At 40.8% G+C, this 22,620-nt stretch overlaps 1 protein-coding gene across 1 annotated transcript in view; it reads right to left on the reverse strand.

The window, feature by feature from the left end:
• The window catches only part of ANTXR1 (anthrax toxin receptor 1), a 241,927-nt gene that overhangs the window by 112,033 nt on the left and 107,274 nt on the right, over positions 1–22,620 (reverse strand). The window contains exon 12 of the mRNA XM_023515283.1: positions 22,265–22,343. Coding sequence (XP_023371051.1) covers positions 22,265–22,343 — 79 coding nt within the window. The remainder of the gene's footprint in view (positions 1–22,264; positions 22,344–22,620) is intronic.

Genomic DNA, 22,620 nt, shown 5'->3' on the forward strand with positions numbered 1-22,620 from the left:
ACTCAAGTGAGAACAGAAGCTGACCTTCCTAGCAAACTCTCTGTATCTGGGCAGCCCCTGCATACATTTCACCACAAACCTTTGAAAGAGATTTTAGAGGTAAAAAAGCAGCAGATAAACAGTCAGAGATTGAGTCTTACCACTGTTATTTTCCAACAGCCTAAACATACAATAAATTAAAGTTTTATTATTTAAAAAATGGAAATAAAGTACAAAAAAATCAACATGGCCTTTTAATTTAAAAAATTTTGGTGGGAGCTCTCAGGTGAGTGATTAGATCTGAGAGGAAGTGTGTAGTCAGGCAAGAAACTGTAGGGGTGCTTTTTCCACTTGGGGGATCCTACATGAATACTTTTAAGCCCTCCCAACCTTCACACAGAGAGGCCTGCCGTTAAGTGTGCAGACAGGTAACATTTAATGGAGGGCAGGAGGCCTCAGCCCCACTCCTTCCTCTGGCTGATCATTCTTTATTACGAACAACATTCCCTGAAGGCTGCCTGGTTTGAATGGCCAAATCTCTGCATCATGGCTTTCTTTAATTCCTACTGTTCCCAGATCACGAAATCAGGACATCTCTTTTAAAACAAGGAGGCATTGTTCTCAAAAACATAGATTAGGAAACTTGAATAATGAAAACATCTCTTACTTGGTCGGTGGAATGTAGGTAATTTTGAATTTCTAATGCATGGCATGGGGTGGGAGAGAGGTACCTTGCCTGGCTTGTTTCTACTATAATAGGACAGAACCAGGCCTCTGGCCCACAGAGCAAGAAACACTGCTGCTCCTTTCTGTTTTGTTTTGTGCGTTGCCACAGTGAAGGGAGGACAGAATGGAGAGGAACTGGGGGGAAGTCAATGTAAAGGAACTTGCAGAATTCTCTGTTGGGCTAATGTCAGGCTTCTGCCTAATACCCATAGCATGGGGTTATTATGTAGCCAACAACTCGTGCTCCATTTGGGGCTTGGAAAGTTGTGTTAGTTTAAGAGGGAATGTGTCTTCCCCAGCCCTGATGTCCCCTTCTGTATTGTAAAGAGGGAATGTGTCTTCCCCAGCCCTGATGTCCCCTTCTGTATTGTAAAGAGGGAATGTGTCTTCCCCACTCCTGATGTCCCTGAATTCTGTGATGTGGACTGTGTGTATAACTCCAGGACTGTGTCTTCCCCTTCACTCATTCAGTAACTAAGGAAAGATCAGAATGAACACGTTTCTTGGGAGTGTGTGCCCACAGGGGGCAGGTGTGTTCTCTGCCATTCCATGCAAGCAAGTTTTGTGAGGCCTGCCACATATACAATTTTGGGGAGGGAGGCTCTTTAAGAAAGAGAATGTAAAAATACAAATGCAAAATTATAAGGATCCCTCCCAGGGCCTTAGAAGGCCTGTTCAAATGAGGGCCCTTAATGCTTAAACTAATCAACTCTGTGTAACTCTGCTCCTGGCTGCACATCCTTCCTGGACGCCCTCCCATGCCTATGACGATGCTGGTAAATCTATTTAATTCTGAGCTCCAGTTTCCAGACCATTTGCTGCCACACTCAGCTAAAGTCTCCAACTCACAGTAACAAAAGCAATCAATCCTAAAGCTTTCATGTACCCCTTTCTGGCCTCATTTCTGTTGGTTCACAATCAAGGCAGGAAAGAGGCATGCTTTATTGCCCCTCCCACAGGGACCTCCCAATATCTCTTTCTTTTAACTAACCCCAGCGTGAGTCCTGGTAGTTGTAAAAATTACATTTAGAGAATAAATTAATAAAGGGTCTTGGTAATTGTAATAATTACATTTTGACAACCACAGAAGAGTCAATTTATTAACAGAGAGCCAGGGGTTTGCTAGGTCATGCAGATTTGAGTGTCAACACTGAATTCCTAAAGCCACTGAAGATACACACAGGCCTTCACAAGGTTAGGCTATCTTGTAAACATTTAACATGAAAGAATGAAGTAGCAAGGTTTATTCTGCCATACTGAAGACATATTAGCCAATCTCTGCCAAGAATGTGACAGGAAAATAGCCGAGGATCCATTAGTGCTTCTTGAACGCTGGCAGTGCTGTTTCCCTGGATTCTCCCCTCCCAGGGCACCCGGGGACGTGGCTGATGACTTGATGACGTGAGGTTCCCCAGTGGCCTGCCCTCCTTTCTCCTCTCCTCCTCCCTCCATCCTCTCTCCCCTTCCTCTAGTACAGAGTGAGGGTGTCTTTGAAGCACTGTTGGAAAGACTTCAAGGAAAAGAGACCCTTTAGTGGAGGCTGCTCTAATATATTGACTTTGTGACTTCTGAGCAATCTGCTTGTTCTAAATTCCAAAGAGACCATCCTGGTGAGAGGGAAATGGGCAGATCAAGGGGCTACGAACATGTTGGCTTTGCTCTGCTCCCGATGGCAGAGACAGAGCAGAGTCAGAGCACAGTCAGGGGGTTGGGGGCTGGAGGGCTTCCCTCCATCTTGGCTGTCTTCCTCCAGGAGCACAGGGAGGGGCTTAGGCTGGTGCCTCCAAGGCATCACATTCCAGGGCTCTGAAGTGGAATTTAGAACCATCTGAAGCAGCAGCAGCTCTGTTTCCTGCCCAGACAAAACTGGCAGAGGTTGGGCAGGTTTTATTTTGAAAGATGACATTTAAGTCATTTTATTGCTGCTGAGAAGTTCTGGATGGGCTAGACTCTTTCTCCCAGAGCATATATGTTCTTGTTATTTTTGGTAGGCCCCTTAGCCATTATCTAACTCATCTGCCCACTCTGCCCTTCATTTTATTGAAAATCCATCCTCTCCAGCCCCCCCCCCCACAGCTGCAGCAGTATTCTCCCTCTCCCCTTCTTACCTTTGACTATTCCTGTCCGTCTTCCTCATGGGCTGTTCCTTGTATGCAGCCTCTTAAATGTCAGCATGCCCTAGAGAGCTATCCTTTCCCTTCCAACTTCTAAAAATTATGGAAATATATGTCCTATTTTAACAATTTTTTTTTTTGCATTTTTGGCCAAGGCTGGGTTTGAACCCGCCACCTCCGGTATATGGGGCCAGGGCCCTACTCCTTTGAGCCACAGGCACTGCCCCTATTTTAACCATTTTTTTTAAGTGTATAATTCAGTGGCATTAAAGTACATTCACTATGTTGTGCAAGCCAGGGAGCCATTCTTGTCCGTTGCTGGTTTTCTTCTAAATGCTCTCCATGGGCTGTCTCATCTCCTTCTGGAGTTTAATCCCTCATCTAGGTATTGATGACTTCAACCTTTATCTTTAGCTCATCTCTCTCCCCAGCTTCAGGGTCATATTCAGGGCAATTCAACTCTCCTGTTAGTCTCATTGATGCCTCAAAATCAACTGTTCATACTGAGCTCACAGTTTCCCCTCAGAAGCCGCCCAATCTCCTGTCATGTAGAGGCACGTATCAACCCAAGCTGGGACCTGGAAGCCAATCTCAGGCTTCTTTTCCTCCCTCTCTCCCTTCCCTAATATCATACCCGCCAGCAGTACGTCATGCTCCTCACACTCCTTTGGCCTACATACTTCTCAGGTCCCTCCATCGACTCCGTCTCCAATACTGATCAGGTTTAGAATCTCATTATTTCTTTTTTGGACAGCTGCAGTTAATCTCTTTACTGGTTTCTCCACTACCAATAATTACCACCAGGAATTCCATCCTCTATACTGTAGTTAAAGCCATTTGTCTAAAGTGATATTCTGATGGCTTTGTCTGCCCATGAACTTTTTAATAGCTCTTCAGTGTTCCTAATATTTGAGAATTTGCTGAAAGTGATCCTCATGAAAATACACATTCACATTTCACACAAGCTCAGAAAAAAATTTTTTTTTTAGCTCAGAAAATTTTTGATCACGATTTCAGGTGGCCCATCAAATCCCTGGAATCCTTTAAAGGGCAGACCCCTAGGTACAAAATTTGGGGTCCTAAGTCCACACAAGGCCTCTCTTATTTCTCTAGACTCCTCTTTCGCCATCACCCTCCTCACATTTTGTGCTTTGACAGAAGTAAACCGCATGGTTTAGCGTAGTTCCCTGTACACACCCTGCTCTTCTCTCATGTTCTCTTCTTCCTGAGACATACTTTCTAACTTTTATTGCTTGGCTTTTAAGTCTTAGCTCAGGCACCACTTGATTCATGCATACCTAACACATTCATTGAACCCCTACAATGTGCTGGGCCCTCCTCAAGCATGGAGAACAGCGGCATAAAAGATGGCATGGTTTTTGTAATCACAGATCTTGTACTTAAGTGGGAAACACAGATCATTTAGATACCACTGAACTCTGAATTTGTGCTCTTATTTTATCCTATTTCTGTCTCTATCTTAGGATCTACTATATGTTATAGAAATTATAGCATTACATTCTTGCCTCTGCCACTGAACTATAACACTGATATACTTCCTCATCTTTGTACTTTTAAAATATAGTGCAGTGTTTCAAACATAGAAATTACTTAATACCTAGCCATTCACCTGTTTCTTAGATTGAGAGAATGGAGAACATAGCCAGCTAATGTCTTCAATAGCTAGTGGGTGGTGGAAATGGCACTGGAGGCTGCCTACTTCCCCCTCTATACCCCTGTCCCTGGGCAGAGCTGTACTACCCTCCCTGCAAAGATCTTGAGCTTTGGAATCAGAAAAAGATGATTCAAATCCTAGCACTTCCACTTACTAGTATGTAGGCTTTGGATGAGTCACATAAGCTCTCTTGACCTTCCTTTTCCGTACATAAGTGAAAATAAGATAATTCCTACTTCCTGGGGTTCACTCCATGATTACTGACAAGGTATATCGACATCCTGGCCCATGGTCATCCTTTAGTAAGTGTGACCTTCCCTTCCATTTTCCCTTGTTTCCAGGCCAGACCAAGTTCCTGGTGATATGCCCAGGCGTGGTAAATGAATTTGATTCCTGTGAACGGCCTCATTCTAACTGTGACTGGAGATATGGTATTACTGGGTGGTCCCAGGCTACAAAACCCAAACCCCTAAGATTGCCATCCTAGTGTCAAAGAAAGGGCAAACTAAGTGGATTTACCAATGGTATATATGATAGCCTTCATCAAAGTTGCTCAAACTTTAATAAGGGCAACATAATGAAGCATCAAGACTCATTCTTGCTACCTGAGTGGTAATTTGGCTAGCAATGGCAATACAATTATGGACACCGAGGATTTTAGATTTCTTAACCCAAGAAGTGGGGCAACATAGAAAAAATGCTAAGTAAGAATTACCTAAGCCTTTGTGGAGCTCTTTTTAAAAATCATGACTACAAAGCAGTGTGGCTGTTTGCACAGTGAATGGATATAACAGAACTCCCACATCCATATGAATCTAATTCCTTCCAAACAAGCAGTTTTGGAGGTGAAGACTCCTTTCAGTGATGCAGCCACTGCTCAAAGCAGTTCTGAAACACCTCCCTTAGAACTGTTTCCAACACCAATTTACAGGCCACAAGAAGAAATCTTATAGCCTCTTAGTCATGCTTTGCTGTTCACTAAGGACCTAAGGAGGTCCCTAGCTTGGTAATGCACCAGTCACCAAACTGATGTTGCCTTATTCCCCTACTAAAGATATTCAAATACCTTCAAAGTTATGGCCATTCCAAAGCATGAGTGCAGAAAATAGTTGGAAGAGTGTTTTTGGAGAAAGCATAATGGTTTTCCAAGGTAAATGCTTTGAAGGAGTAGAAATTATTTGCATGTGTAAATTCTAGTTTGCTATAAATCTTATCAATTTATGCCTTATATGAATAATGCCAGAAGGACTTAGATAAGTCATAATTAATATGCAATTAAGGGGTAGATGGAGGCCTAATTTCTACAAACTCAAGCTTTGAGGTCCTTATCATGGAAGGACACTCTTGCAGTACTCCTTGCAGTACTCTGACCCAATAACAACATTTCATGTTACTTATGAATCCAAGATTTATAAGAAGTAAATCTTGGATTCATTCAGCACTTTCCTTTCTCTCCTTAAAATGCACGGAGAATGTTAATGAAAACCAGTCTCAGAGAATAATACAGTCAAGATGTAGTTGTTAGTTCTCAGAATGCCTTCATTCTTGTGAGTGGGCTGTTGAAATAGGATTACAGAGAAGGTACTTAGTAATGTTCAAATATTGACACTGGAAGAGAAAGGCTAATTTCTTGTTTTCTTTTTTTTGTTCTATTAAATATAGTAAGTATAATAATTTGTCTTATCTTTAATGAAGGTATTTATCTAATGTTATGCTCAATTGAGATTATTCATCATCCCTTGTATGTCAGCATCATTATTACCTATTATTTGTAAGTAAACATCACCTACTGTATACCATATACTGTTGGCTGTTGTTCTATATTATGAACCAGGAAAGGTGGGTGTGGTTGGTGCCTCACAAAGAGAGATTCTTACTAGTGGTGACCATGACGATCAGTTCCTTCAACCAATCTTGTTAAACTGAATAAAAGGGATCGAGAAACCAATAAAACATTTTTTGTTGGGTTTCTAACATGTGCTCAGCAGTAACAGGCACAGAAAGATGACCAAAGTCAGCTTCTGATCCTGAAAAAGGCTGTCCCAGTCCAGTTAGAAAGTCAGTACTGATTCTCAGGACTCAGAGAGCAGCACAGGTCACATAGAGTTAAACTCTAAAAGATGCTGCACACCACAGTGCTTGGGCTCGAGTAGAGGGAGTCTAAGAGGCCAGGGAGGCACCCTGGCCCAGCCCCACACAGCACTTGGCAGTCCTTGCAGCCACCATGAGACTGGACAGGTGGAAGGAAGAAAAGGCATTCCAAAGGAAGATGGAATGTCATCAAAGGCACTTCTGTAGAAATGGACACAATTTTATTTAAGAGTTTGGAGGTGTGAAATACAGAATCATGATCAAACATCTTTAAGGATCTGGATATTCACAAATTTTAAGGCCAGTAGTAGGGGTCACTCAGGGCTGCCATGTCAAACTCTATTAGAAGCAGCATGTTACAGATTTTTATTTTGGCTGAGTTTGCACCTTTCATATACAATCTCGAGAACCTTGAGCTTTATAGAAACCTTTCTAAGTCCGTGAATTTGAGTAATGCAAGCAAAATAAAGTTGATTTAGTTGTACCTTTCATACTTTCTTGGCTTGCAAATGAAGCAGTTTTCCGGATACTGAGTTGATTGGAAAAGAAACCCAGGAATATTTTAGTTGTCACTTACTCAAGTGCTTTTTAATGTTTATAAAAAAAGAAACAAAACATTAAGCCCACTGCTTTGGGCACTGACTAAACTAACATCTGTTCTAACAGCCATGGTAACACCAAAGGAATGCTAGTTATGCATTACTTGTGACACTGGCTCTTCTAGGGAGAAACTGATTAAGTGATTGACTTTTGAACTTCCTTGGTGTCCTAACAAATAGGCCAGGAGAGGGCTGCTTTGCAAAAGGAAAGGTATTTTTATGCTTTTGTCACTCTGCGGAGTATTAAGGGAAGAGTTTGCCTGCTCTGGGGGATTGTAAACAATACAAATCATGTTAGTCCCAAATACTATCTTCACTAGAAAATTCACGTAAGGATCCCAGGACAACTTGTGAGTTGGTGCAATGTGACCGTAGATTACCAACTAGAACAATATGAACTGGGTCAGGCTGAGTCTCCTCCCATTTTAGAATAACCCAGTCCACTGATTTTGCCTGTTTGGACCACTTAAGAATTGGCAATTACTCTAGTGTTGATAGAAAGAAGATCTCAGGTTTTCTCTGCTTTTTGGTCCTAGTTCCCAAACTGTAATCTGTCCTCTTTCCTCTCTTTTTCCCTCTCCTATTTCTCCTCTTCCTTCTTTCTCTTTATCTCTTCCTTCCCAGTAACTTCTTAGATACTCTTTAAATCATGCACTTCTTCCTAGATCTACGCTGTGTCTCTCTTGAATGGATTCCCTAATCTAGAATGCTCAACCCCAAAGACTAAAGCATCTGGAATAGCCCTAATAACCCAGGAATAGGGATAGGGGACAGATTGGTCATTTGATAAATCTTATGCACTCAGGGCATACACTTCTCTAAATTCTTATTCACAGACTAGAAATTCTTATTTTATAAATAATTTATGTAATCTTGGTTATGTGATATCCAGACACCCAGAAGCTTAGACTGTCAAGTTAGAAAGTGAAGTGAGGAATATCTAGACTGGAAAACACGTGTAATACCAAGAAGTGAGCGACCAGAAACAGTAGAACCGTGAACTTCAAAAACAAACAAACCAAAAGCTCCCCAAAACAACGACCAGAGAACACTATAGGGATGAAGTGTTCATCCTCACTGGCTTACTGTTACTTTGCTTACATTTACTTTGCAAATTGAGGATTTCATAGTAATTTGGTAAATTTTATGCTCACCATCCCTTATTGTTCAGGAAATGCAATTTTTTTTTCTATTTAATTTTTATTTTTTTCCAAAGTCTCAAAAAATAACTAATATTTAAAAATAAAAATAGAAGATAATTTCAGAAAACAGATCATGCCAAATCTTATAGATAATAAAAAAAGAAGAAATACTTCAAATTCATTCTATTTCATCTGGATATACCTGATATTAAAATTGGAAAAAATATATTATTATAAAGGGAAATTACAAACATATTTCACTTATGAATGAGGATGCACTATCCTAAATAACATATTAACAAGTTGAATTAAAAATTATTGTTCAAATAATGTACTTTGGTCAAAATTAAATCCAATTTGTGTGAGAATTAGTCACTATTTTATTTCTTTTCCTTTTCCTTCCCCCCACCCCCTCCCTCCTTCTATCTCTGTCTGCTCTCCCCTTCCCCCACTCACACTGTGTTATTAATGTCCTCATATCAAAGTTTAATACATAGGACTCATGCTTCTCCATGCCTATGATGCTTCACTAAGAATAATGTGTTCCACCTTCATCCAGGTTAATACAAATGCTGCAAAATCTCTGTTTTTTTAATGGCTAAATAGTATTCCATGGTATACATATACCACAGCTTGCCAATCCATTGCTGTGTTGAGGGGCATTTAGGCTGTTTCCACATTTTAGTTATTGTAAATTGAGCTGTAATAAACAGCCTAGTACAAGTGTCTTTATAATAAAATGGTTTTTTTTTCCCCCTTCTGGATAGATGCCCAGTAATGGGTTTGCAAGATTAAATGGGAGGTTTAGGTAATTTGGTAAATTTTAGTTGGTGGCATGGATGGAGAATAGTAACATGTAAACATTGTACAATATTTTGTGACATCCATTTTGTGTGCAAAGGCTTTCCCAGGAAGAGAGACTTAGGAGTAGCTGAAAGGTGAACTCAGTAGTGTGTATTTCTTAGAGCTCATGGTCAATGGTTTTAATTCCAGCACTTCCTGAACCTGTGACAACAGTGAGTTTAGCTCATCTTCCCATCCAGGCAGACCAGCACCAACACAGTGTCTTTTGGGTACATGTCTGTTTTCTCTTTCTCACCTTCTCTATGCCCAACTAATAGTTTTCTTTGATACTTCTCTATCTTGTTCTTTACACTGTTCTTACTTTATTATTTTTGTCCTATGTTTTAGAGGGGTTTACTCTGTTCTCTAACCTTCTGAGTTCCATGTTTGGCTAATTGACTTATAACTTTTATTTTTTCCTTATATAAACACTTTAAGACTATAAATTTTCCTCTAAGAACCACTTGAGCTGCATTTCAAGTTTTGATATGTGACATCTTCATTAACTGATCAATTCTAAATATTTTCTAATTTGCATTATGATTTTACTTTGACTCTTAAATGATCTGGATGTACATTGAAATTTCAAGTATATGAGATTTTCTTTCCTTTTTTTTTTGGTTGTAGTTGTCATTGTTGTTTGGCAGGCCTGGGCTGGATTTGAACCCACCAGCTCTGGTGTACGTGGCTGGCACCTTAGCCACTTGAGCTGTAGGCGCCGAGTCCAAGTATATGAGATTTTCAAAACTGATTGGAAATTTTGGTTTTTAATCTTCCTTTCTCTCTTTCTCTTTCCTTCCTCCCTCCTCTCTTTCTTTCTTGTTTTCAGAATATGATATATATGATATTCATTTTTTGAAATTTGTTGCGACTTGGCTTATGGCTTTTTTTTTAGTACATTTTAAAAAAATGAAAGTGTGTTTAAAAAGGAATAGATATTCTCTGTTGGATGCAGATTTCCTATAAATAGTAAGCCATTCCCCAAAAGGGAAAGACTAGAGTTCTCATTTTCCACTGTGAATGGAGGTGGATGGTGGAGAGGGAGTAACAGATTAGTTTTGTCCAGCATATGTTTCATTATCTTTACTTTTGGTACAGTAAAGACAGATGGAAAATAGTTCATTGAATTTCATCTGCATCCTCTGTAGGATACCTCACTATTTTATGAGCTAATAGGGAAAGACACTGTCCATTAAATCATCAATAATGTATTTTTACATTATTGGGATCTGAAACATCCCAATTTGAGAGACATCAAAATGTAAAAATGTGTCTTAGAATTGATGAAATATGATCTTTTTTTTTTTTAGACAGACTCTCATTCTGTCACTAGGCTGGAGTGCACTGGCATCATAGCATCCAGCAACCTCAAACTCCTGGACTCAAGTGATCTTCCTCTCTTAGACTCCCAAGTAGGTAAGACTATAGGCATGTGCTGCCATTCTCAGCTAATTTTTCTATTTTTAGTAGAGAAAGTGTCTCATTCTTGCTCAAGCTGGTCTTGAACTCCTGAGCTCAAATAATTCACCAACCTTGGTCTCCCAGACCATAAACCACCATGCCTGGCCTGAAATATGATATTTTTGTCATTAATCCTGTAATTGCATAATCCTCCAATTCCATTTTCTGCAAACAACAATTTTTGGACCCTGTTTAGAAAGTTATGCTGGAGCCTTATTGTGTATCCATTAGATTATGATTAACTGCATTACTCAAATCATTTATATTTTATTAAATCTTTTGGATGCTTGATCTATTGGTTACTGAGAGAATTGTACATAAATCTGTCATGGTGGATTTGTCAATTTCTCTTTGCAATTCTGTCAGTTTTTGTTTTATGCACTGAGGATGTTACTCAGTGCAGATTAGAATTATAATAGCTTCTAAGCTAACTATTCCTTTCAACATTATGTAATGGTCATCTTTACACTGACAATGCTTTTTTTTCATATTAATATAGCTATAATTGCTTTCTTTTGGTATTTGCCTGATAAAACTTTTTTCATACTTTTTCATACTCCCTCTCCATACTCACCTCCATTCACAGTGGAAAATGAGAACTCTAGTCTTTCCCTTTTGGGGGAATGGCTTTCTGTTTATAGGAAATCTGCATCCAACAGAGAATATCTACTCCTTTTTAAGCACACTTTTATTTTTAAAAAATGTACTAAAAAGTACATTTTCATACTAATTTTCAGCCTTTCTGTGTCCTTACGTTTTGTTGACTGTAGCTTTCATCATACATTGCCAACAGTTGGAAAGTGAAAAAACACAGTATCAATCTGTTTTTTAACTGCTGAGTCTGGTCTATTACATTATTTTGCTTATGGATTATTTGGATTTACTTTTCTTTCTACCATCTTACTACATGCTTATCTCAGAGTTTTCTAAAACATAGATTCAGAAAAATATTTTTTTCTCATTTACTCTCAAAACAGGGAAATTTTAAACTTAGGCAAACACTTTTTAAAATACTTAGATTTAAAAATATTGAAAGCCAATTGCTCAAACATCCAAGAAAAACAAATCTGCATGAATTCTCCAAAACATATTTTAAAAGATATTTTTATGCATACAGGGTTATCAAAATAGAGATGTTGGCAAACTGCTTTTACTTCAGTTCATGAACAATATTTGAGATCTGAGTTCTGCATTCTGATATTCCTGTGGTCTTTTGCCCTTTCTAAAACAGTATGTAAAACCACAGGCCATCTTTTAAAAATAATAATAGCAAAAAATACCAGGCCATTGTAAAAAATACCTTAAAATCACACACAGGTCTACTGAGACTGGTTAATAAATAGAGGAGATTGATTTGTGACTGGTGGATCAATTGTTTGTAAATTAAAGGGTGTGTATTGAGGTTACTTGAAAACAGATTATTCCCAGGAGGAGTTTTAAGCACTCTGTTCTGAAATATGATCTCCCTGGTATTAGGTGGAGGTTGGCCCTAATCTGAATTGCTCCAAGGGAAACTGTCTCCAGTATCATCAACAAAGATCTCGCACATTTATTTTCAAAATGTAAAAGCCAAACTCATTTGTTAGACTATGTAGGGCTGATAATGTTTACCTTACTCCTTTACTAACATACCTTTAGGTCTACAATTACAGACTCTCAGCATTAGAAGGAGACTGAAAGCTTTTCTAGTCCAGTCCCCTACCTGGTGCATAAATGGTATTTACATATTTCTGCCAAGCTGTCATGTTGCCTGTGCTTGATACAACCATAATAGGGAGCTCATAAGCAGCCAATTAGAAGGATGTTTTAAAAACTAAACCAGAAACTGTTTCTCAGTCTATTCTAATCTACCCCTTAGATCTATGCAATAATCTGGAGAATTAAAAATCAAGGGTCCAGGTGACCTTTTTCAGAATAGCCCTTTGAATGTTGTCTCCCTGATAAATATGGCTCCAACTTTATATTCTATGTAATATACCATATTTGGTAATGTTTCTCACATTCAGTTTCTAGAATATAGAATTCTAGTTTCTAGAATATTCTAGAATATAAAGAGCCCCAACTTCATATTCTATGTAATATACCATATTTGGTAATGTTCCCCACATTCAGTTTCTCCAGGCTCTCCCTTGACATGTCCTTGGCGCTGAACACCAAGTTGAGAGGTCCCATCACCTCCTTCGTTTCAGATACCGTACTTCCATTAACGCAATTGGAAGTCAGAGTCTTTGGAAACCACATCACTGTGCAAATTCTTATAGAGACCATGACACCAGTGCAAGAAAATCAATGCTGGGCATTTCCTGTGTACCAGGTCTCATGCCAGCTATCAAGTATACTATCTCAGTTTAAAGTTACATCCTCAGTAAGTGGCAGAACCAGGATCTCATATAACTGATCTGATCCCAAAGCCCATGCTCGTTCCCATTTTCCTCTCTAATTAAGTCTTTCCCATGTTTTGTTAGGTCACATATTTCAAAGGACGCTCACCTACAATCACAGCAATAACAAAGTCATAAAAGGCCATCCGTTTTCAAGGGCTGAGTTAGAAGGCTCTAATGATTCTCTTGTAGCCCTCCTGCTGGGGATTGGTTACTCTTGGTTCTACATTTCTTTAGCTCAAATAATGAAGAAGTAAACTAGTGACTATTTCTTTTCCAAATGACCAAACTTATATATCAGTGAGATCCAAATTAATGCCATTTTGTTTTAGTTAATATGTTGAAGCACACACATGCTGGATTAATCTTTCTAAAATAATGGTTTGTGTTTGCTTTGAATGGTTTTTCATGGGCCATACTCCATGTTCTGTCATTCAAACCCTCTTCAGAGTCAGTCTCCTAACTTCTCTCCAACCTAGCCTTGACTTACTCTCTTCTAGGTTATGTGCCACTGAAAGAGTGGAGAGGGGCAAGGAAGTAGAATAATGTTTTGGTGATGAAAGAACCCATAGAGAAGAGAAAGGCAGGGTGTGGTCCATGGTCTTGCCCTCTTGAATTGGTTGTTTGGAAGGGCTTTATCTTCTTCTGAAGTTGTTTCCCTCTATTGAGAAACAATCTGGGGAGGGTCTGGTTGGGGAAAAGACACTCATGGGATAGAGTTTTGGGGCTGAGCTAATCATGAGCTGCCTCTATGTTACAAATGAATTTAGAATGATTTGCCTAGCTCCCTTTTGCAGGAAGGGATGAAAAGCCTTCTTGGGTCCCTGGGAAGTAATCCACCAGGCTCATTAAGTGGACACTGCTCAAAGTGGGCCATGCTTGTGTCAGTCACCTTACCCAAAGGCTCATGAGTCTTTGGAACAGACAAGGACTTGACAGGTATCTTTGTTATGTTGGCCATTTTTACCCCAAACTAAATAGTGTTTACCTCCTGGAGTATATATATACTCCCTTAACAATTATGCTATAGACCTGTGGAGGGCCCTCAAATTTTGTCCACAGTACTGATTTAATACACATTGGTCCTAGTGGTTATCATGTCTTTGGCCTCATTTGCCACCAGCAGCCCCATCCTTATACCTCTTTCCTTAATAAAGAAACCGACATGCTTATGGTCCATCAATCAAAATAGGTAGCTGTAGACAGCAGTAGACAGCTGATAGACCGCTGACCTTAGAAAAGAAATACAAGGAAAAAAGTCTTCTCTGATTTCTACTTTCTCTAAAAAGTGTGCAATAATTTTTTATTATGTTGGAAGGCGAGATTGCCACTCAGCACAGGCTACTGGATTCACTCCCTACCAGGCTGGCTAAATTCAAGAGATTTTGGCAAGAGTAGCCATACCAGCTGTCTGTTTACCTAGACAGCTGCATTGACTACAAAACCAGCCTAGATTTGTATTTTCATGTTAATTTAAAGTAACTGGTTAACAGAGTTGAACTGAGTTAGAAAAGGGACCCAGGATGTTGCTGGGGGCAGAACTCTGCACCCAGTGCTGGGGTGGTTGCTGCCCTCCTCTGCATCCTCGTACCCACAGCCACTGCAGCCTCCCTCTCTGGGCTCCAGCACATCACCCTCTGAGCCAGCGCTCACCAAGGCAGACTGTGCAACCTCAGCTGTGGCTGGCAGTGTCCAGATTAGCTGAACTCCTGTAGCCCAAGTTTCTGGTATTCCAGGGTGAGCTCAGGCCATGCCAGTGCTCCCTGAGTTATAGCTTTTCTGTAGTGACCTCAAGTCTACCAGTCTCTATATTCTGTCTAGCTTCTAGCCTTGTGCCTCAGACCCTCACAGACTAGAGAGTCTTCCCTGAATCTTGATCCAGTTGAGTGGGCTATTTCTAGACCTTTCCCCCAGGTCTACAATGCCAGTGGGGGGGTTTGCTCCTTGTGGAACCGGTATTCTCATCAAGCAGTCTTTGACTATTTCCCTTCCTGGGAATGTGACTCGTCGTTTCTCACCTGGCAGTTTTTATACTTCTTAAATTATGTTTAAGCTTTTTGTATATGAAGATTGGATCATTGGCCATACTCTTTGGGAGACTACCCTCTAGTCAGCCCAGAGTCCCCTATTCTAATCAGTCCTACCTCCTTCTGGCTCCTTTCCTCTCCCATCAGGGGTACTGTCATTCATGCACTCAACCATCAGTCATTTACTGAGTAACTACAATGAAACACACTCTGTTTTCCTTATACCAAGTTGCCAGCTATTTCTAAAGTTATGACCCACCTCTCTAGGGCAGCCAGAGGCCCACCTGCTTGTGACAGACACATCAGAAGCCAAGAAGTGTTGAAAACAATACTGATGCTAACTGGGTTCCTTCCTCCTGAAATAATGAGTCTGTGGCTCACCAGACCTTGGTGTGAGAGGAGGAAATGAAGACACAACTTGGAATATTGAAAGGAGAGAAAATTCTACCGTCTTTGTCCAGCAACACAAATGTGAAAAGTTCCATAAACTGGTCATATTGGGCTAAATTTATTCTTTTAGGCAAATTCCTATCATTATATCAGGAAAAAGGGCCCAAAAGGAGCAACATACAGGATGGGTTTTGAATTTAAAATCTTGGGATTCTTAAATGAATGGGATTATGAGTAAAACAAAAGAATAACTCATTTTTCTTAAACAGATTTTAACTATGGTTTCACTTTTTTCTTTAAAGCTTGGTGGACAAATTAGTGTTAAGTAAGAATCCTGTGTGTTTAAGATTTATCTGGCAAGTTTATTAAGATGTAAAATCCTGCCCCCCCACCCCAATTCTAATTCTTAATAGAGTTTTTCAGCCATAGCACTGTTGACATTTGGATCACCTAATTCTCTGTAGTGGAGAGGTGGAGGTTGTCCTTTGCACAGAAGGTCCCTCTCTCTTTTTCTTTCTCAAAACAAATATTTATAGAAAAATACCACTACTTTGGAGAAAAATGTTTAAATTCATGAAAATCTAAAGGATAAAATGGTTAAAAATCTGTGGGAAATAAGTTGGCCCATGTTCATCCCCACAAAAATCAAACCATACTCCAAACCACAGCAAGTCATGGCCACTTTCTGGGGACACTGAAGAATCCAGTCTGTAGTGCAACCTTTCCTGAGGTTGCAGATTTCATCTGTACAAAATGTGCCTGCTCTGCTAAAATGCTTCCAAAGTATGCTTGGCATGATAGAATAATTTAGTGATACTATGAATTTTCTATGTGGTAATAATAAATCAACTTTACCAAATACTTGCTTTAATTTGCGTGTCCAAGTAGTCTAAATATTACCCTCATGCAACTATTTGCTTGATTCACATATTGAAAAACTTTTTTCAAAAGTAGCAAAGAGGCAAACTGCAACTCAACGTTGTTTGACTTATCACCAGATCTGATTACTTGTGTTTTTTTCTTTAGTTATTCTGCAGGCAACATCTTCAAAAGTTTTTCCAACCTGTTCCTAAAGTTCAGGATTATCATGGATTCAAAAGGGAGCGTGCTTCTTAACCAGGGGAAAATAGTCTGTTTATTAACCATAGGACATATATTGCAAATCTTAAATGGGACAGGGCATTAGACCTTTACTTGGCAAGATCAGACACTGAGGGCAGTGAATAAACAGACAGCTGTCACTGTCTGACTATGATGTAGGTCAAGTCCCTTGTGTATGTTACCTCTGACCTTTAATACAACCATTCAGGACGGGTTCTGACACAGGCCCATGGTTAGCTTGCCCAAGATCATCCTAGATGATGGAGGCACTGTGATGTGAAATTAGGCTTTTTGACTCAATATGCTACATTCTTAATTCCTCCACAATTATAAAGCAGTTGCTCTGGCCTTGATGATTTCAAGTCTGGGTTTACTGAGCTTTTATTTTCATTCAAAAGAATTTCTCTGAACAGTAATATGACCTCAGTCCTCTCAAATTTATTAAATCTTGCTGCCCCTTGTAGCCAGACTGTTTTTCATATAAATGAGCATGGAAAGACAGGGCTTGCTATTTACTTGGTATTGATTTTAAGAGCCTCACATCTAACTTTAGGTCTCTTTTCCTTTTTCAAAAAATTGTGATTTTCCCACCTGGCACCCAATGCAAATCACATCCTGATCAGTTAACAGGGCAGCATCAGCTGGGTCTAGTGCCACACACTGGGTAATCAAGATCAAGGTTGTAGAATGTACGTCTTAGGAGGATAGTTGGCAACTTGAGGAATGGCCCCCAATCCAAAGGCACCAAAACAAAATGGGAAGAAAAAAACAAAACAAAACAACAAAGCCACATTTCTGGGACAGACCATGAACAAACTATGCTCAGAGGCATATCTAGGCCTTTCTCAGGTTGGTTTCTCTTTAGGATATGGCTTCTTCTCGTGTCTTCACCAAAAATCATCATTTTTCTTTTCTTTTCTTTTTTTTTGAGACAGAGCCTCGAGCTATTGCTCTGGGTAGAGTGCCATAGCATCATAGCTCACAGCAACCTCCAACTCTTGGGTTTAAGGGATTCTCTTGCCTCAGCCTCCCAAGTAGCTGGGACTACAGGCACCCGCCACAATGCCTGACTATTTTTTAGTTGTAGTTGTCATTATTTGGCAGGCTGGGCCAGTTTTGAACCCACCAGCTCTGGTGTATGTGGCTGGCGCCTCAGCCATTTGGGCTATAGGTGCCGAGCCAAAATCATTTTTCAAATCACCACTTGGTTATTATCTCCTTCATGAAGCTCTCTTGACTCTTCCTGGCGTCACTCATCCTTTCCTTCTCTGGGAACCTTGTTCCCTTCTCTTGTACAATCTTATTCTCCATCACATACTCTCCTACATGCTTGTTGGACTCTTTCTCCAAGTGGATTTTAAGCTCCTTAAGGAACTTCGAAACCCAGGAGGAGTTCATGAAACGCATAAATGATTCTTGAATTTTTGTAAATTTTGGGTGGGAAATAATAGAATTTTAAATTACTTATGTAAAAGGAGACACTCTTCATGAATAGAATTTTAAAGTATTTATGTACAAGGAGACATTCTTCATGAAAAGTTTTAATGGTTCTAAAATTTGCTTGCTTTGTTTTTGAAGGACAAACCTCTTTTTGAAACTTCCTTTAAAGAAGCACCAGATTAGTGATTTTTTTTTTTTTTTCAACCTTTGGCTAGTGGTTGGAGAAGAAAAGGGAGGCCAGTGAAGAATGCAGAGGTGGGTGAATTTAAATGCGCTGGTGAGAGAGGACGCTGGATGTCTGACCATTTTCTATAGTCACGGAGCTCAACAAAGTTTACCATTTGTATAGGAATCTTTTAGCTCTTGGATGGAAAAACATCTCTTTCCCGTAAAACTTCATGGAATTTCTACTTCTGGCTGGGGCAACGGTTATTCATTGCAGTCTTGAAAACTTGTGACACTGTTGTCCAAATGGGCACCAAATAAAGTGAGAAAAGAAAAGTCTCAACTACATATTTTAGAATTATTTTTGGTTCCAGGTGATGGACTGGGCAGGCTGTGACTGGCACTGACAAGACTAACCCTTTACTCAGCCCCAAGAGATCACATCTGATCTAAAAACCTTGTCTTCCAAACCAGCCTCCCAAGACACAATGCGACTCCAAGACCTTACTTCATATTCTGGATGACCACACACTCCACCTGCGTCTCTATTTTGCCCAGCACTGGTTTTAGTCTTTAACATGAGCTTCTGTATAGGACCTGGAGGGGATTGGAGTTTTAGGTCTGAATACAGACATGTCCCTTTTCTGGATGATTCTGGCCATCTTGTCTGCCCTCTTTCAATCACTTGGGCTTGGCTGAGTGACAAACATGTACTCCCAGGGACACATCTTATTTCAGAAGAGCCCCTATATTGCAATGGGACTCTGAATCAAGTAGACAGCTCTCTAGGAAGAATCTCCAATTAGTTTAAAAATGTTGACTATCTTCTATCATAAACAGCTAACATTTATCTAGCACTTACCACCTGCCAGGGCTTCTGCCAAGCACTTTACATGTATCATTCCACTTACTGTTCACAAACCTGCTACTTCTCTTGGTTTTATGGATTAGGAAACTGAAACATGAACTCGACCAAAGTGATTCAATTAGCAAACAGCAAAACTGATTTCCTGATTTTCTTACTCTTCCCCAAATCTCTCCTTCCTCCTGTGGTCCTCCTCCTGTCTGCCAGCTGATGGGAACTCCATCCTTTCAGTTTCTTGGGGCCAAAACTTTGAGCCATTTTTGATTCTTCTCCTCTCAAGGCCACATTCAAGGCTTTGGGAAATTGGTTATCTCTACTTTCAAAATATGTATAATCCCACTCTGACCACTGCTCTCTATCTCCATTTCCACCTCCTGATTCAAGCCGCCATCATCTTCGTCCAGAAATACTGATATAACGCTTCTAACTGGTCACACTACTTCCTTCCTGGTCCCCTTATCCCCCCATAGGCTGAGTGAGCTCTCAAATGCAAATCAGCTCATGTAATTACTCTGTTCAAAAGCCAAGGCTGCCTGCTCCATCCCCCAGTATCTTCCTGCTGGCTGCAATCCCATTCATGCTCCATTACAGGCCTTCCCTCTCTTCCATGAGCATGAGGGGGACTCCGGCCTCAGGGTTACTGCTCTGGGTTTGGAATGCTTCACCCTTGCCTGCCTTCCCACTGCCTCATGGTTAACTTCCTCACTATGCAGGTCTCTACCCAAACACCACCTGCTTAGTGTAGCTACTACTCTATATTCACAACTGGAACCACACACCCAAGTCGTACTAAGCCCTCTGACTTCGCTCTTTTTTTCCCGTAGCACGTGTGACCCTTTAACATAGCATGTAACTTATTTATTGTGTTTATGATTCCTTGTCTGCTTCTCCCTTCACCACACAGAGCACTGATTCCATTGTATCCTCTGCTGCACCCCAAGCACCCTGAGTGGTGCCCAGCATACTGTGATAATGAATATTTGTTGAATATGTGAATGAAAGAACTTGGATCTCAAATCTCAGGCTTGTTATAATTTTGTTGGAGACCACTACCACATTCTCAAGTGAAAATGGAAGAGTGCATTATCTTTTGAGGTGGTTTTGATTAAGGGTCCACTGAAGACAGAATTTAGTGGCACGTGTTCAGATGAGGGAGATAAGAGATGTAAGTGGCAGCTGGAGTGAGTCAGGAAGATGCAGTGGGCTTTTCTGGGAATTCTTTTGATTTTGCAATAAATATATTGGTAAGGTCACCCTTTCTTCTTTCCTTAAAGGGCAGGACTATGTAGCCCTGTATGTGCCATATCACGGGTTTATTCCTGAGACGCTTTCCCTCCCCACTTCCCTGTCCTTGTGGTCTCAAGGGCAGCAGCTGCTTCTCTGTGGTATGGTCAGACATAATGAGAAATACAGATCCAAACTGCTGGATCACTCAAAAGCTGAGAAGAATCTGGAATGGAGTTGTAAGATTTGGGATATTTTGATCATTTCCTGCAGGTTGGTAGGTTCCAAAAGTGTCAATTTCCAAACGAATCAGGCAGGGTACACTTAAAGAAATTTTGCATACAGTTTTCAAATTTGGTGGTGTCCCTCTCAGGCCTCCAGATTTGAGGGTAGACCTAAGGCCTGAGACACGGGCATTTCTCAGGGGTGACACTTCTCTGTGGCAACCCTAGTCTTTCGCGTTGGTCAAGTAAAACATTTCCATCATCCGTGCCCATTACACTGTCTTACCCTGTTTTTAAGAAAATTGCTTTGCTCCTAACACAGGATGAAGATTGGTGGTAAGAATAGTGAGAAGAAAGATGGGCTTTCTGGTTCACGTGGGATGACTCATTCTTACCTCCTCTGGCTTCAACACATGCTTGCTACCACTTGTTCACCTGTGATTAAGGACACAGCCCTAATTACTGAGAGTTTCTAACAATATATCTTCCAAAGGCCAGCCAGGAAGTGCCCAGAGTAACTTCCTAAGCCCTGTGATCAGGCGCATCACATTAGTTTCTAGCATGAGCTAATGGAAAAAGTTAATTTTGTTAAAGAAATGGAATATTCAGACAAGGATTATTTTGGAAATGTTCATGTTAGAGGCTGAAATCTTTGCACGAACTAAGTAAGCTCTGACTGCCCCCTGCCCAGCTGGGCTCTGAGATGCTGACCCTGGGCAGGAGCAACTGCACTGGCTGAAGGGTCCTCAGTCATAGCTGCGCACCACAAGCTCCCAGGAGGTCCCGAACCACCAAAGCCACAGTTCATGCCAGGGTTTCAGGTTCAATCAGTCTGGCATGAGGCCAGGGCATCCATCTTTTTAAAAAAGCTCTCCAGGTGATTTTATGTTTAGCCAGAAATGAAAACTGCCTGACATGAAGGATCCAGAGAAGGAACATCTGAGGAGCTGGCGGAGAGAGCACAGTGCCCATTCCTTCCTCTCATTTTTATCCCAAGGGCTCCTTCCTCTCCTCCTGCTTCACCCATTTTCTTCTCTCCTGGATTATTTCCACAATCATATAAGCAAGTTGCAATTTCTCCCATCTTTAATAAAAGGCCTGCTATACACCCCACATGCTCCTCCAGCCAATGCCCATTTTCCTGCATCCCTTTGGAGAAAAACTCCCAGAGACACACTTTCTGTATAGGCTGTCCAGTCCCTTTCTGTTCAGTCTCTTAGGTCCATTCGTTTAGCCATCTACCTTGACCACTGCACAGACACAGCCCACCTTCCCATCTGTGAGTTCAGGTCTCCCCCACCAACCACAGAAATGGGGAATCAGGAGGACTCAAAATAGGTTTTTCTTTCTTTTTTTTTTTGAGACAGACTCTGTTGCCCAGGCTAGAGTGCTGTGACATCAGCTTTGCTCACAGCAACCTCAAACTTCTGGGTTCAAGGGATCCTCTTGCCTCAGCCTCCCAAACAGCTGAGACTATAGGCAACCATCATAACACCTGACTAATTTTCCTATTATTAATAGAGATAGGGTCTCATTCTTGCTCAGGCCAGTCTTAAACTCCTGACCTCAGGTGACCCTTCTGCCTCGACCTCCCAGAGTGCTAGGATTATAAGCATGAGCCACCACACCCAGCCCACAGACATTTCTGATATACTCCAGGGTAAAGCACACCTCTGTCCAGCCTGTGGCTGGTATTACAGTGCCAGAATGAAGAACTGAACAGTTTTCTGGGAATACATCTGGATAGGGTTGGTGCTTAAACAATGTGGATGACAATAACAATGAGGTCTTTAGTAAAGGAAAAGGTTATGACTTACACAGTGTGTGGTGGTGATGATGACAGAACTGGAGATGAAAGAGAGGCCATCATTCATGCTGACCTGGAGCGCAGCTTTCCTGCAATGACAACAGGGGAACCAGAGACACTCAGCACAGTGTGCAGTGAGCAATGGGCCCAGAGCTGCCAGAAACACAGATCACCTTTGGGCTCTGTTCTTTTTTTTTCCTTTTTCTGAGATGGAGTCTCTCTCTGTCACTTGAGCTAGAGTGCAGTGGTGTCATCAGAACTCACTGCCACTTTAAATTCCCAGGCTCAACTGATCCTCCTGCCTCAGCCTCCTTAATAGCTGGGACTATAGGTGTATGTCATGATATCTGGCTAATTTGTCTATTT

Source organism: Otolemur garnettii, unplaced genomic scaffold, assembly GCF_000181295.1.
Source record: "Otolemur garnettii isolate 467f Iridium unplaced genomic scaffold, OtoGar3 scaffold00068, whole genome shotgun sequence".
NCBI classification, from domain to species: Eukaryota; Metazoa; Chordata; class Mammalia; order Primates; family Galagidae; genus Otolemur; species Otolemur garnettii.